General features: G+C 39.2%; 1 protein-coding gene and 1 non-coding gene across 3 annotated transcripts; both read right to left on the reverse strand.

Moving 5' to 3' along the window:
• Positions 1–3,789: 3,789 nt before the first annotated feature.
• Positions 3,790–3,896, reverse strand: LOC113759201. Its single transcript, XR_003467009.1, has one exon. It is a non-coding gene; the product is annotated as a small nucleolar RNA R71 (small nucleolar RNA).
• A 2,386-nt stretch (positions 3,897–6,282) lies between these two features.
• LOC113759200 (purine permease 3-like) lies at positions 6,283–8,003 on the reverse strand. Of its 2 annotated transcripts, none has more exons than XM_027301761.1 (2): positions 6,926–8,003; positions 6,283–6,814 (listed from the first exon to the last, which is right to left on the reverse strand). In XM_027301761.1, exons 1-2 carry the CDS (start codon positions 7,703–7,705, stop codon positions 6,485–6,487), a joined length of 1,110 nt encoding a protein of 369 aa, XP_027157562.1. In that variant the 5' UTR covers positions 7,706–8,003; the 3' UTR covers positions 6,283–6,484. The 2 variants fall into 2 exon arrangements, with proteins under 2 accessions (XP_027157562.1, XP_027157563.1); XM_027301762.1 differs by having other exon boundaries at positions 6,992–8,002.
• Between the last annotated feature and the right edge of the window lie 7,763 nt (positions 8,004–15,766).

Genomic DNA, 15,766 nt, shown 5'->3' on the forward strand with positions numbered 1-15,766 from the left:
TTTTTTTTTTAATTTCTGCTTTGCTTGGTGTTATTGAATTTATAAGTGCTTTGGGTTGGCCGTTTGATTTAATTCTTCCCTGTGAGTCCACCAATGGTACTGGTTATGGTAGTTTGCCTCCAATTTCTTAATCTTAAGTGATTGACTGTCCAATTGGAGACAATTGTTATGATTTTGGGTCCAATAGTGTCTAATTTATTATAACTTGTGTCTAATTGTGGGTAAATTGCTGAGATTATTTGTTTAATTGGGAGGTGCCTTTAACACTTAAATTTGCTTATTGAAGTAGTTGCCTTGTGTGAGAGTCTTTTGTCTTTTTCATTTCAATTATTACGTTGATTGGGGTGATTTTGAGGTGCATTGTTTTTGCATTTGGCTAAGTTTGGAACCACAAGTGCTTATTGATTGCATTTACTATAAGTGTTGGAGTATTTCTATAACTTGTGGGTGATTGAAGTGTGCATTTTATTCACTGGGTTGGTTTTCATTTGTTATTGCTTTAAATTTTCTGTTTCCATTATTTGTTAGAATTGTTGTCTGTTGTTGATTTGAGTGACATTTGGAGAAATGGTGAAACCCAAATCTTCTTCTAAGTCTAGAACACCCCGGCCCTTCGACCTCCGCTCCACCTCCTTCAACCCCAAGGGCTGATCAGAGAATTTGATGTCTTGACGATTTCAGGGGAGTTTCGTTGCCCTTCTTCTTACTTTTTCTATATATTTGTTACATTGAGGGCAATGTATACTTTAAGTGTGGGGGGAGATTTGGATTTGATTGGAGTTTCTTTAAATTGTTGCTTTTCTTATTGTTGTCTTGATGAATAAATGTGGCAACTCACTCTTCTATTGCTGGTTGTGATTTATCCTATGAATTTTGTTTAGATGGCAAGTAAAAGCATATTACCTTGGTGAATATCATGAGTTTAATGACTTGGTGCAAATTGTGGTTAAATTGTTTAGGCAATATAAATATTTTACTAGCAATTGTTGTGTGGATTGGGCAATTGTTGATCTTAGTTCTCCATATTAGGAGATGACGTGGGCCATGATCTTTAAATATTTGGTTTTCTGGTGCTTTAATTGTGATTAATAAATGACTCTACTCCGCTAGTGCCGTCACCCAGTAACCGGGAGTCTTCACCACATGTGTCGACTTTCGTGTCAAAAAGTGGCGATATCTATGAGTAGGTAGTCCTGAAGCTGTGAAAAGTTGAGTAACTGGTCTCTTTCATCTAAAAATGTCAGAGTTCACGTCAAAAGACTTGAATAGCTTGGGACTGAGCATTTATTGAAAAAAAAAATTTAATTATTATCAAAAAAAAAAAAAGAAAAAAAAAGAGAGAAGAAAATAATAAGTAAGCTTATGATCATGTTGGCCTGCCGATCCTTGTTCTCCAATGTTGAGATTTTGATTTTCAGTTGACCCAATTGCTAACTTTTGCTAGTTTAATATTTTGATTTCTTAGATGACTTAGCCATGAATTGGACGAGTCTATGATTTCAGGAGCTAACCGGGAGAAATATGTCTTGACACTTAGCCACTAAAACTTGATTTTGGGATAAGCGTAGCTTGGTAGTAAATGAAATGAGAGTTAGCCATTGTTGAGTTTAGTGTTCCCATGCTTGAGGACAAGCATGATTTAAGTGTGGGGGGAATTGATAGGGTATTAATTGTTAGTAATTTTATCGTTAATTTTCCTCTTTATCCTTGCCAAATATTGTTTTAATTGTCAATATATATTTATATTTGGTATTTGGATATAATTTCAGAAAGTGGAGCAGAAAAGTGCTAAAAGGGGACCTTCTTGAGAAGATTTCTCCACACGTGAAAGCTTCTAAAAGCTTTCCACAATCAGCCCAAATTGTGCAAACCAACGGAATTGCTGATGAAGAATTGAATTGATATGATGAAATCCACTAGCAATAAGAAATCAAAGCGGGGACCACGTAGAAAGTTTGTTCTTATTGTGGGAGATATACTCATTAGTCAAGGTGTTGGCTTTGATGATTGAGCTTTTCCAATTTGCTTCCTACGTCACTAGTTCTCTTAGGAAACTAGTGCTAAAATAAAATAAGGGAAAGGCACTAGACGAGAGTTTTCATAAGACATTAGACTAGTTTTGGAGTTTTCTCTCCAGAGAAGCTCCGTAGGAGGATAGAGGTAGTTTTTGGTTTTCAGAGAAGGAGTTCTTCCTTCTCTTGTTGTGTGGTGTGCAACTTTTCTTAAAAGAGTTTAGCGAGACTCAAGTTTCTTCCTAAATTCTTAGTTAGTTATTTATGTATTTGATTCCATTTAAATTGCGTGGGAATTTTCTTATGAGGCGTGGCTAATTTTCTCCTCTAGTCAAGGATCAACGCGAAGACGCAGTCCCAAATATCTGTGAGATCTAATTAATTTTACGTGTTCCTTAATTTATTAATATTTGCATGTTTTCTATTTTAATTTCCATGGGATTATTTTGTTAATTGGATATCAAGGGCCCGATGTGCAATTTGACTTATTAATCTCTTGTCAAATTAATCAATTAAATCCGTAATTGTTTAGTTGATTAATATTAGTGACAACTAGTATTTTCACATACTAGGGGGACATGCAATCTGATTTAAATAACCCTCGTAGCGTGTTATTAATTTGGGTTAGGCTTTTCTAGTTTTTAATGCAATTAGGAAATTAATTCCTACGGTCGTACCTAGGAGTATTTCCTGGTTAGGGATAATCAACGGTCGTACCGTGGTTATCAATAAATTAAGGAAAAGCTGGTCGTTAGAGTTTATCGGCGACTATAACTAACCTGTTAATAAAATTAAGTGAACCTTCTTTGCATCAATGATCGGATGAATGGACTGTGTCTGCGTAGTTGTATCCTTGGCTAGAATTTATTTATCATTTATTTAATTGCTATTTACAATTGTATTAATTAATTATTTATTTTTGGTTAAATTATTTAATTATTTTTAGTTAAATTGTTTAATTATTTTTAGTTTATTTTTGATAAAAATCCCCCGTGTCCCGAACTTGAAAGGAATCAAATTTTTCCCAGTCCCTGTGGATTCGACCCTACTCACTACTATACACAGAAAATTTATTTTTCTCGAGTAGGTATTTATTATTGCACAGGCTCGACACTTGTCAATTTTTGGCGCCGTTGCCGGGGACTGGCGTTAATTATTTGTTTCTTTTTTAGTTCATTTTTGTTCTAATTTTCTGGTATTTTTCTAGTTTATGCCTCGTTCTTCTCGTACAGGCGAATTAATTTTCGACCCTGAAGTAGAGAAGACCGCGCGTAGAACGAGGAAAGAAACCAGGCGGCTCAGAGAAGAGCAATAAGGTATTGCACCTCAGGGACTTGATCCAGAGGTTGAGCCGACAAATTTGTCTGGTGACAATTCGAGTGATTCAGACCAAGAGGATGTCACTATGGCAAATGCACGAACATTAAGGGAGTTGGCTGCTCCTGATTTAAATCAGCAGCCCTTGTGCATTACTTTTCCACATTTAAATGATGACACTCCCTTTGAACTGAAATCTGGTCTAATTCATCTCTTGCCATCTTTTCATGGTCTACCAGGTGAGGAGCCCTACAAGCACTTGCAAGAGTTCGACGTCGTTTGCAACAGCATGAATCCCCCGGGAATTACAGAAGAGCAAATAAAGATGAGGGCCTTCCCCTTCTCTTTGAAGGACTCCGCAAAAGACTGGCTCTACTACCTACCGCCTGGTAGTATCACCACGTGGGACCAACTGAAGAAAAAATTCTTGGACAAGTACTTTCCTGCGTCTCGAGCTGCGAGCCTAAGGAAGGAGATATGTGGTATCAAACAACACCCAAGCGAATCTCTCTATGAGTACTGGGAGAGATTTAAGAAACTGTGCACCAAATGCCCTCAGCATCAGATAAGTGAGCAACTGCTCATTCAATATTTCTATGAGGGGTTGTTTTTCAGGGACAGAAACATAATCGATGCTGCAAGTGGAGGGCCGTTGGTGAACAAAACTCCTCGAGGAGCCTGGGAGTTGATTGAAGGGATGGCTGAGAACTCACAGCAGTTTGGTTCAAGAGAGGATATCCCGACGCGTAGGGTGAATGAGGTGGAAACATCCTCTATTCAACAGCAACTCTCCGAATTGACATCTTTTGTGCGACAACTAGCTGTGGGGAATACATCGCAAGCCAAAGTGTACGGGGTATGCACTGCCGTGGGTCATCCTACGGAAATGTGTCCATTGGTTCAAGAAGAAACTGCAGAACAGGTGAACATGGCTTGCCACGCGCCCGCGCCAAGAAAGCAGTACGACCCGTACTCAAACACCTACAATCCTGGTTGGAGGGATCACCCCAACCTTAGCTATGGAGGAAATAGGCAGTCTAATTTTGTGCCAAATAGACAGCAAGGACACCAACAGCAGTACCATCCTCGCCCACCACCACCACCACCCCCTTCAAACTCAAGTCTGTCCATGGAAGAAATGATGAAGCAATTGCTTGCTAACCAACAAAAGACGGATTCAGACTTACAAAGCATGAGGAATCAACTGGGACAGGTGCAATCATTGCAAAATCAAATGAATCAAATGGCCATAACAATCAACCGTTTGGAGTCCCAAGTTCAAGGAAAGTTGCCATCTCAACCTGAGGTGAATCCAAAGAATGTAAGTGCAATGACCTTGAGGAGTGGCAAGGAAATCCAAGGATCCAAACCTGTGATCCCTAAAGATAAGGACGAGGAATGGATTGAGAACGAGTTGGAAGAGGAGGGCAGAAATAACAAAAATGCAAAGGTGCTCCCGAAACCAATTCCTACAGCTAAAACTAATCCACCTCCCTTTCCTAGCAGGTTGGAGAAACCAAAGAAGCAAGACAAGGAGAAAGAAGTCCTGGAGATTTTCCGCAAGGTACAAATCAATATTCCCCTATTAGATGCCATCAAACAAGTGCCGAAGTATGCAAAATTTTTGAGGGACCTATGTGTCAATCGAAGGCGGTTGAGGGGAGATGAAAGGGTCATTGTGGGAGAGAACGTGTCAGCAGTTCTCCAAAGAAAGCTTCCACCGAAGTGCGGGGATCCAGGTAGGTTTACTGTCCCATGTATAATAGGTAATACTTTGATTAGAAATACCATGCTGGACTTAGGAGCATCGATCAACGTAATGCCTAAATCTATGTATGCTTCTCTGAACTTAGGTCCATTAAAAGAAACTGAGATAGTAATCCAATTAGCTGACCGAACAAATGCATACCCTGATGGGTTGGTCGAGAATGTGTTGGTCAAGATTAACGATTTGGTATTCCCAGCTGACTTTTATGTACTTGACATGGATGATGATCACTCTTCCGATCCCTTGCCTTTGTTATTAGGTAGACCGTTTTTTAGCACAACCCAGACAAAAATTGATGTTCATAAGGGTACTTTGTCCATGGAATTTGATGGAGAAATGGTCCACTTTAATATTTTTGATACAATGAAACATCCTGTTAACTCTCACTCTGTGTTTGCAATTCATGCTATTGATCCATCTGTGCAAGAATTTTCTGAGTTTGCTTCTAGGGATAAATTCAAAATTGCTGCGAACAAATATCATGGGATGAAAGCAATTCATGAGGTGAAAAAGTGAAGAAAATTAAGGAAAAAGATTGCACTCAATGGCTATTTGGATCCCGGAGGAGGACTACTGATTACAAGGAAAATTGGATTACACCTAAATTGAAGAGTTGTGTTTAACGTCTGGCCAAAGACGTTAAAGAAAGGCGCTTTTGGGAGGCAACCCAATTTTTTATTTTGTTGATTTTTGTTGTGCGATTCGTTAAATATGTCGTTTCTCATCTGGGTATTGCTTAAATTTGATATTTTCTCTACTACGATCAGGACAGGTGATCATGGTGTGCCCGTGCGAAGAGGGCACGCATTAATCTCACAAGTTCCAACTTCAAGGGCAGAGGATGTTTCTAAAACATGGCATGCCCACGCCATGTTGGTAAAATCTCAATATTACGAAGTGGAATCTTTGGTCTTACATTTTTTTTTTAAATTCAGAAATTGAATTGCTGAAAAACTAACCGAATGTTAAGAAAGGAAGTAATTGTATTTTGATTTTTTTTTATTACAAAAATTTGAATTTTTTTTTTTAGTTCGTCAAACATGGCGTGGGCACGCCAAGATTAGAAAACATTCTCTGACTTGAGAATCAGTTTTTGAACATTAACGCGTGCCCTCTCCGCGCGGGCACGCCAAGATTTCACTTCGTAATATTGAGATTTTACCAACTTGTGCCGTAATAAAAAACTTAGATAAAAAACAAATATTTGTGTGATTGTACAGAAGCTTGAATTTCTTCATTTTTCATTGTAAGCACAAAAGACAGCTACAATGTCCCAATTCAAGCAGATAACCTTCAAAGCAGCCCTTCCTGGAGTAGAAGCCACAGGCTTCCTATTCACAAACACCAACTAAAACATGTATGGTATGCCACTAATAACGCCAATGATTCAAGTACAAACGGACCCTAATTCTACTTCCTTCTTCTTTTTCTTGATCTCTTGGAGTTCGCCGTAGAAGTAAGAGAGGAAACCCCAAAGAGACAAAGCAAGAGAAATTCCTTTTTCAACTGGGAATCTTTCATGGAAGAACAATACCGCTAAGGACTCTGTCACCGGCAGCAGAGTAGCAATTACGATACCAGAGAGCAATGCTGAGACAAGAAAAGTGACTCCAATGGCCCCCAAGAGGAAGAATTGCCACAAAAATGCGTTTGATACCAGCGTTGCATAGTATCTTGATTGTCCAAGCTCAAATTCTCTTGCCTCTCTTGTAATTGCCTGCAACATCAACCAGAAAATTCATATTTCCAGTTAATTCAACCACAAAAGCACAATGCTTTGATGCTAAATACGCCTTGATCTATGTAGATAAATTAATGCATTATGTACAGATAAACATGTAGAGCTAAAGAGAGAGAGAGAGCCCGCGAAGTCATGGTTGATAAGCATTCCTACAGTGCAGAATGCAGTTGCAAAGAAGGATATGACCAACTGCATCTCCATGACCAGAGAATAAGTGATGACTTGCTTAGCTTTCTTGCAAGTTAGCTCCATCAGCGGCAAAACAAATCCGTATAACGCAGATGCTCCAAGTGTCATAAAGAAACCAATGTAGTATTGCACGTTGGAATCATGAGCAGGACGATCGGTGCTAGAATGAAATCCAAGCACTACAGCACCAAGAGACAATAAAAATATTGAATTGATGATAAAAGGTGTAAACTTTTGCTTAACCAGGAGGAAGGCAAATGCGGCAGTAAATGCCAATTGAGTGGCAATTATAAGAGCAGAGGTACTGACAGGAAGGCGCGAAACGCCATAAGCAGCCAAATAATCATCCACCCCTGTTAAAAGGCCAATAAAGGCACAACAAAGGAACAATCTAGGCTTGACAGACCAAACTTTTGTTGCAGGACCTTCTTTGCTTCTACGATAAGCATAAGAAATCAGGAGTGGAAACAAAAGAAATGGCCAACCAGCAGTTAGTAACCAGCATGAGAACCAAATTCTCTTGCCTCCTTTAAGAAAGTAGAGACGCTGAATCAAAGGACCACCACAGTTGCCGAGCCCCAACATTATGCAGTTCAATATTATGAGTGTTCTCTTCATTGTTTTGTTTAGTTTGTGCTTTTCTTCTGGTACATGACTGCTTGGAACATCAGTCTCCATCTCTAAAGATTGAAATCTCTCTTTCTATTTCTAGAGCTGCAACTGGTTACAAGTATGAGTTGTAAATGGCGTATGACATGGTTAATCCACTGACTAAGGAAACTGGAGAAACTAAACCAGGATAACTTTTTTCTGAAAAGGTAAACCGGGAAATGCAATGTACACTACCACCGTAGGATGAATGAGTTGCAATCAGGAACTTATACTACGAAGACAACACTCAAGACCTGTCATGCTATAAAGATCCAACATTTATAGTAATTTCAAAGTGGAAAAGATTGATTGACACAGGTACACAGACATCTCTTTGGTGTTGATCCGGGAAACTTAAACTTGGCAACAGTTAATGAAATTGAAAAGGTTATTGTGGATGGGAAAATCCAAGTTTTGAATTAACTCAACAAGCTAAAAAAGGGCACAAAAGAAAAGTTCAAAAGGAACAAGTTTGAAGTCAGACTCATGGAACAATGCCACAGAACAACAAGAGCCCATCTGCAAGGCAAAAAATTTATCATATCCAACTAGATAGCAGGCCCCCGGCGAGACAGCAAACCGCTGATTCACACACGGAAGACACAGCAAAGATGCCTCGGGCATGTTTGCCATACAAATTACAATTGTGCATAGAATGATAGAATTCTTAAACTTGATTCCCCACAAAAACATCAAAACCAAATCTGCTAAAAATAAAAAATGGTGATGACCTGATATGCATGCATCATGTAAACCGAAATTAAAAACCCACTAGAGTGCATGGTTCAAAGTCGTGGTCGCGGTCGCGGTCACGGTCGGGGCCCGGAACGTTCCACATCGGTTTCGGCATATCGGTCGCGGTCTCGGCGAGACGCAAATTTTAAAGTATTTAATATTCTAAAAATTATTAATAATATAAAAAAATATGCTAAACAAAAATAATAAAAAATAGCAAAAGAAATGGCCAAGTCAATCCGTCACGGTATAACTCGGCTGATTTCTCATCTTGACTCGGGATAACTCGGAGTGACTCGGCCGAGTCAATCCGTCGCGGTGACGTCTCGGCCGATTTCTCGGCGAGTCAAGTATTTTGGTATCGTTTCGTCACAGTATCGTATCGGTAAGGGCCGAGACAGTGACGACTCGGCCGAGACTTCGAACCATGCTAGAGTGGGCCTTAACGAATTAATCGAACTGGTTTATTAATTATCACTTGCCAAATTGGGGATGGCTTAAATCATCAAGGCGTTAACCTTTCAACCTCTAACAAATAGACAATCTGAATCATCCGACAGATGTTCAGTCCGATCACCCTGTAATTAAAGTCAGCTGAGGCTAATTAATCAATTTAAGCCCAGAAAACCAGCTGCAACCCTGATATACACACACACACACACACACACTCCTAAAAATTACCAAAATAACGAACTGGACTGGAAGGCATGACATTAGCAAGAAACATTAAGAATTAAAGTAACTGAGAGTGACCCGAGTAAGAAAAAAAGAGAGCAGGACTGAAATTGAAGCATAGAAAACCTGAGTTGCTTGGGAGAATAATAATTGAAGCAGCAGCCCAAATGCTTCCGGACGAAGAAGTAAGAAAGCAGAGTGAAAGAGTAGTAGTATTATTATAAGGTGCTGAGTAGAATCATTGGACCGAAGAGGGTTTCAACTTTTCATCATTTCTATATATACCACACTCACTATATCCAAAACGCGTTGTCACCGTGCAGATTGCCCAAGATTCCCACACCTCTCGGTGCCAAAAACTCAAAAGAGCGAGTCTGCCGAGATTCCCACGGCATATATACAAAGTTTGTTTTTTATGGGTGAAAATATAGAGTAATTTATATACCAGCAACAACGTTTATTTAATTTAATTTTCCTTTCAAAATAATTCTTGCATGCATGTAACCAAATATGAGTCAGTACTCATCAATTGAGCCGGCCGGGATCAGTTCCACTTTGCACCATTTTTCTTTTCACTGTTAGAATTCAAGCCAAGAAAAACTCTCAAGAACCATTCCCTCTCCCTTGAGCCACCCCAGAGACTAAGCCATAGTACTAATTATTATTCGGTCGGGTCTTTCTTTGGGCTTTGTTTAAATCATTGTACATTTTCTTTATAAATCATCACACGATCCAACAGCACACAGAAAAATTTGTAAAGACGAGGGATGAACTAGCTAGTAGCTAGTCTCACTGAGGAGTACAGATTGAGACCTTGACTCGATCCAAGCAGGATTTCCCATCAAGTTTATTGCCTTGTTGCATCTCCAGATACTCCCTGTACTTCATTGGAGCGTACAAACCTGGAATTTGATTACCATGACCGCCGGTCAGCAGGGGAGAGGCCGGGGCAACACATGCGTCGAATGATGGACCATTAACCATGGCTATGGAAATTCTTTTCATTTTGTTATTCACCACTGCTCTGTGCAAAATACTCTTGTATTTCCCGTTGCTCACTATCTGTTTCAATTCACGGGCAATTATATTGGTAATGGTAATAGATAATGAATTTAATCTCGTTCCTTTATAATGAATTTTTCCTTGCAACACAACTTTTGATTAAGAACCACATATAAAAAAAATATATATTTTTTCCTTCTATGTATAATTGTATAGAACATAAATATGTTTTCATTCGTGCGGGAAAAAGAATTTGTTAGGGTGATAGGGTGTTAATTGTTAGTAATTTTATTATTAATTTTTCCCTGTTTCCATGCCAAATATTATTTTAATTGTCAACATATACTTATATTTGGCATCTGGACTCAATTTCAGGAAGTGGAGCAGAAAAGAGAGATTTTCTTACAACAAATACTCCACAAGTGGGAAGTTTCTAAAGAACATACAAGCTAGGTTCCACGGGTGTATTTGTGCTGGAATTGATGATTATAGTGGACTCCTCCGTTTTGATAATTGCAGAGGAATTGATGATTGTGCTGGAATTAATTGGAATGATGTTTTCTTTCATTATCTAACGGGGACCACATAGAAAGTCTGTCCTTATGGTGGGAGATGTACTCATTAGCCAAGATGTTGGCTTTGATGATTGTAGCTTTTCCAATTGCTCCCTACGTAGAGTAGTGGGCTCAAGGAGAAAAGACTATGAAAAAAAAGCTATGAAGAAAAAAGGCTTGCCTTATATATATCGGACGATGGCAGAAGACAGGAGGCTAGTGAGTTTTAGTTTTTCTCTCCAGGGAAGCTCCGTAGGTAGAATAGATAGTTGATTGGTTTGTTGGATTTTGGGTGTAAAGTTTTCTCCAGAAGTTTGTTTCATGTTTCTTCGGTCTCTTTCATTCTTTTTTTTTTTTCGTTTTCTCCTTTCTTCTTTTTCTTTTCTTTCTTTCTTTTCTTTCTTTCCTTTCTTTCTTTCTTCTTCTTCCCCGCTGCTCGCTTCTTCTTCTTCATTGTAAGCTCCGCCAGCCGCGCGCAACCCAGAGCTGTGCGCAGCTCCTCCTCCCTGTCCATAGCTGCCGCCGACTTCCGCCTGAAGCCCACCACAACCCAGCGTCCACCTCTGCATGCAGCCGCCAGTGCCTCATCTCCACCAGCTCGCGTCGACCTCCTGCAGCCCAAGCAATGCCAGCCGCCACCACCTCCATTTGCTCTCTCACTCTCTCTCTCCAAACACCACCAACTGCCGCCGTCACTACTTGCAACGCAACTAGCTCCACTCTCCAGCTCAGCTCTCTCTCTCCATCTCGATCTCCCTCTCCACTGCGTCAGCTCTTTCTCCGTGCGCTACCCAGCGTGCAGCTTTTCCTTCAGTCTCCACCAACAGCCACAGCAGCTGTCCGCAACTCATCTAAGGTCGCAGAGTTCAGCGGCAAACACCACCACCGCGCGCGAACTTTCCTTGGCCGCGCCAATACCTCCTGCCCAGCTCACTATCGCAAGCTCGACCTCAGCTTACCACCAACTCCAGTCGCTCCTCTCCACCTCGCCGGTGCACCGTCGCTTCCCTCACGTGCGACTTCAATTCCAGATCACCTCACGCCACTTGTCAATTTTCGACAGGTGGAGGTATTGAATCCCCCCTCCCCGATTAGCAATTTTCTAGATCTTAAAATGCTGAAGTTTGTTTCTTTTTCCTGGGTTTCTTGCTGAATAATCGCAGGAGGTGCTGGATTTTTCACTTGTGAGTTGTTTGGGGCTTCAACTGCAATTTTGGGGTTGATTTGGGGTTTCTTGGCAAATTGGTTACCATTTTGAATTTTTTTTTTAATTTCTGCTTTGCTTGGTGTTATTGAATTTATAAGTGCTTTGGGTTGGCCGTTTGATTTAATTCTTCCCTGTGAGTCCACCAATGGTACTGGTTATGGTAGTTTGCCTCCAATTTCTTAATCTTAAGTGATTGACTGTCCAATTGGAGACAATTGTTATGATTTTGGGTCCAATAGTGTCTAATTTATTATAACTTGTGTCTAATTGTGGGTAAATTGCTGAGATTATTTGTTTAATTGGGAGGTGCCTTTAACACTTAAATTTGCTTATTGAAGTAGTTGCCTTGTGTGAGAGTCTTTTGTCTTTTTCATTTCAATTATTACGTTGATTGGGGTGATTTTGAGGTGCATTGTTTTTGCATTTGGCTAAGTTTGGAACCACAAGTGCTTATTGATTGCATTTACTATAAGTGTTGGAGTATTTCTATAACTTGTGGGTGATTGAAGTGTGCATTTTATTCACTGGGTTGGTTTTCATTTGTTATTGCTTTAAATTTTCTGTTTCCATTATTTGTTAGCATTTGTTGTCTCTTGTGGATTGGACCGACAATTGGAGAAAATGGTGAGACTTAGATCAACCCCAAGGGCTGATGACTGGCAACAACTTCAGAGAATTGGCAGCATTTATGCACCATGTGGGTGTTGAACCTCAATTTCAGGGGAGTTTCGTTGCCCTTCTTCTTACTTTTTCTATATATTTGTTACATTGAGGGCAATGTATACTTTAAGTGTGGGGGAGATTTGGATTTGATTGTAGTTTCTTTAAATTGTTGCTTTTCTTATTGTTGTCTTGATGAATAAATGTGGCAACTCACTCTTCTATTGCTGGTTGTGATTTATCCTATGAATTTTGTTTAGATGGCAAGTAAAAGCATATTATCTTGGTGAATATTATGAGTTTAATGACTTGGTGCAAATTGTGGTTAAATTGTTTAGGCAATATAAATATTTTACTAGCAATTGTTGTGTGAATTGGGCAATTGTTGATCTTAGTTCTCCATATTAGGAGATGACGTGGGTCATGATCTTTAATTATCTGGTATTCTGATGCTTTAATTGTGGTTAATAAATGGCTCTACTCCGCTAGTGTCATCACCCAGTAACCGGGAGTCTTCACCACAAGTGTCGACTCTCGCGTCAAAAAGTGGCGATATCTATGAGTAGTTAGTCCTGAAGCTGTGAAAAGTTGAGTAACTGGGCTCTTTCATCTAAAAATGTCAGAGTTCACGTCAAAAGACTTGAATAGCTTGGGACTGAGCATTTATTGAAAAAAAAATTATTATAAAAAAAAATAAATAAAAAAAAGAGAGAAAAGAAAATAATAAGTAAGCTTATGATTATGTTGGCCTGCCGATCCTTGTTCTTCAATGTTGAGATTTTGATTTTCAGTTGACCCAATTGCTAACTTTTGCTAGTTTAATATTTTGATTTCTTAGACGACTTAGCCATGAATTGGACGAGTCTATGATTTCAGGAGCTAACCGGGAGAAATATGTCTTGACACTTAGCCACTAAAACTTGATTTTGGGATAAGCGTAGCTTGGCAGTAAATGAAATGAGAGTTAGCCATTGTTGAGTTTAGTGTTCCCATGCTTGAGGACAAGCATGATTTAAGTGTGGGGGGAATTGATAGGGTGTTAATTGTTAGTAATTTTATTGTTAATTCTCCTCTTTATCCTTGCCAAATATTGCTTTAATTGTCAATATATATTTATATTTGGTATTTGGATATAATTTCAGAAAGTGGAGCAGAAAAGTGCTAAAAGGGGACCTTCTTGAGAAGATTTCTCCACACGTGAAAGCTTCTAAAAGCTTTCCACAATCAGCCCAAATTGTGCAAACCAACGGAATTGCTGATGAAGAATTGAATTGATATGATGAAATCCACTAGCAATAAGAAATCAAAGCGGGGACCACGTAGAAAGTTTGTTCTTATTGTGGGAGATATACTCATTAGTCAAGGTGTTGGCTTTGATGATTGAGCTTTTCCAATTTGCTTCCTACGTCACTAGTTCTCTTAGGAAACTAGTGCTAAAATAAAATAAGGGAAAGGCACTAGACGAGAGTTTTCATAAGACATTAGACTAGTTTTGGAGTTTTCTCTCCAGAGAAGCTCCGTAGGAGGATAGAGGTAGTTTTTGGTTTTCAGAGAAGGAGTTCTTCCTTCTCTTGTTGTGTGGTGTGCAACTTTTCTTAAAAGAGTTTAGCGAGACTCAAGTTTCTTCCTAAATTCTTAGTTAGTTATTTATGTATTTGATTCCATTTAAATTGCGTGGGAATTTTCTTATGAGGCGTGGCTAATTTTCTCCTCTAGTCAAGGATCAACGCGAAGACGCAGTCCCAAATATCTGTGAGATCTAATTAATTTTACGTGTTCCTTAATTTATTAATATTTGCATGTTTTCTATTTTAATTTCCATGGGATTATTTTGTTAATTGGATATCAAGGGCCCGATGTGCAATTTGACTTATTAATCTCTTGTCAAATTAATCAATTAAATCCGTAATTGTTTAGTTGGTTAATATTAGTGACAACTAGTATTTTCACATACTAGGAGGACATGCAATCTGATTTAAATAACCCTCGTAGCGTGTTATTAATTTGGGTTAGGCTTTTCTAGTTTTTAATGCAATTAGGAAATTAATTCCTACGGTCGTACCTAGGAGTATTTCCTGGTTAGGGGTAATCAACGGTCGTACCTTGGTTATCAATAAATTAAGGAAAAACTGGTCGTTAGAGTTTATCGGCGACTATAACTAACCTGTTAATAAAATTAAGTGAACCTTCTTTGCATCAATGATCGGATGAATGGACTGTGTCTGCGTAATTGTATCCTTGGCTAGAATTTATTTATCATTTATTTAATTGCTATTTACAATTGTATTAATTAATTATTTATTTTTGGTTAAATTATTTAATTATTTTTAGTTAAATTGTTTAATTATTTTTAGTTTATTTTTGATAAAAATCCCCCGTGTCCCGAACTTGAAAGGAATCAAATTTTTCCCAGTCCCTGTGGATTCGACCCTACTCACTACTATACACAGAAAATTTATTTTTCTCGAGTAGGTATTTATTATTGCACAGGCTCGACACTTGTCAATTTTTGGCGCCGTTGCCGGGGACTGGCGTTAATTATTTGTTTCTTTTTTAGTTCATTTTTGTTCTAATTTTCTGGTATTTTTCTAGTTTATGCCTCGTTCTTCTCGTACAGGCGAATTAATTTTCGACCCTGAAGTAGAGAAGACCGCGCGTAGAACGAGGAAAGAAACCAGGCGGCTCAGAGAAGAGCAATAAGGTATTGCACCTCAGGGACTTGATCCAGAGGTTGAGCCGACAAATTTGTCTGGTGACAATTCGAGTGATTCAGACCAAGAGGATGTCACTATGGCAAATGCACGAACATTAAGGGAGTTGGCTGCTCCTGATTTAAATCAGCAGCCCTTGTGCATTACTTTTCCACATTTAAATGATGACACTCCCTTTGAACTGAAATCTGGTCTAATTCATCTCTTGCCATCTTTTCATGGTCTACCAGGTGAGGAGCCCTACAAGCACTTGCAAGAGTTCGACGTCGTTTGCAACAGCATGAATCCCCCGGGAATTACAGAAGAGCAAATAAAGATGAGGGCCTTCCCCTTCTCTTTGAAGGACTCCGCAAAAGACTGGCTCTACTACCTACCGCCTGGTAGTATCACCACGTGGGACCAACTGAAGAAAAAATTCTTGGACAAGTACTTTCCTGCGTCTCGAGCTGCGAGCCTAAGGAAGGAGATATGTGGTATCAAACAACACCCAAGCGAATCTCTCTATGAGTACTGGGAGAGATTTAAGAAACTGTGCACCAAATGC

The sequence above is a fragment of the Coffea eugenioides genome, unplaced genomic scaffold (genome assembly GCF_003713205.1).
Source record: "Coffea eugenioides isolate CCC68of unplaced genomic scaffold, Ceug_1.0 ScVebR1_990;HRSCAF=1764, whole genome shotgun sequence".
Lineage (NCBI taxonomy): Eukaryota > Viridiplantae > Streptophyta > Magnoliopsida > Gentianales > Rubiaceae > Coffea > Coffea eugenioides.

Excerpts from the sequence above, each read along its gene's own strand:
- LOC113759200 (XM_027301761.1), bottom strand. The coding sequence starts at position 7,705 with ATGGAGACTGATGTTCCAAGCAGTCATGTACCAGAAGAAAAGCACAAA. Across the intron at positions 6,815-6,925 it reads TTAGCTCTACATGTTTATCT|GCAATTACAAGAGAGGCAAG; the intron begins GTACATAATGCA and ends TTGATGTTGCAG.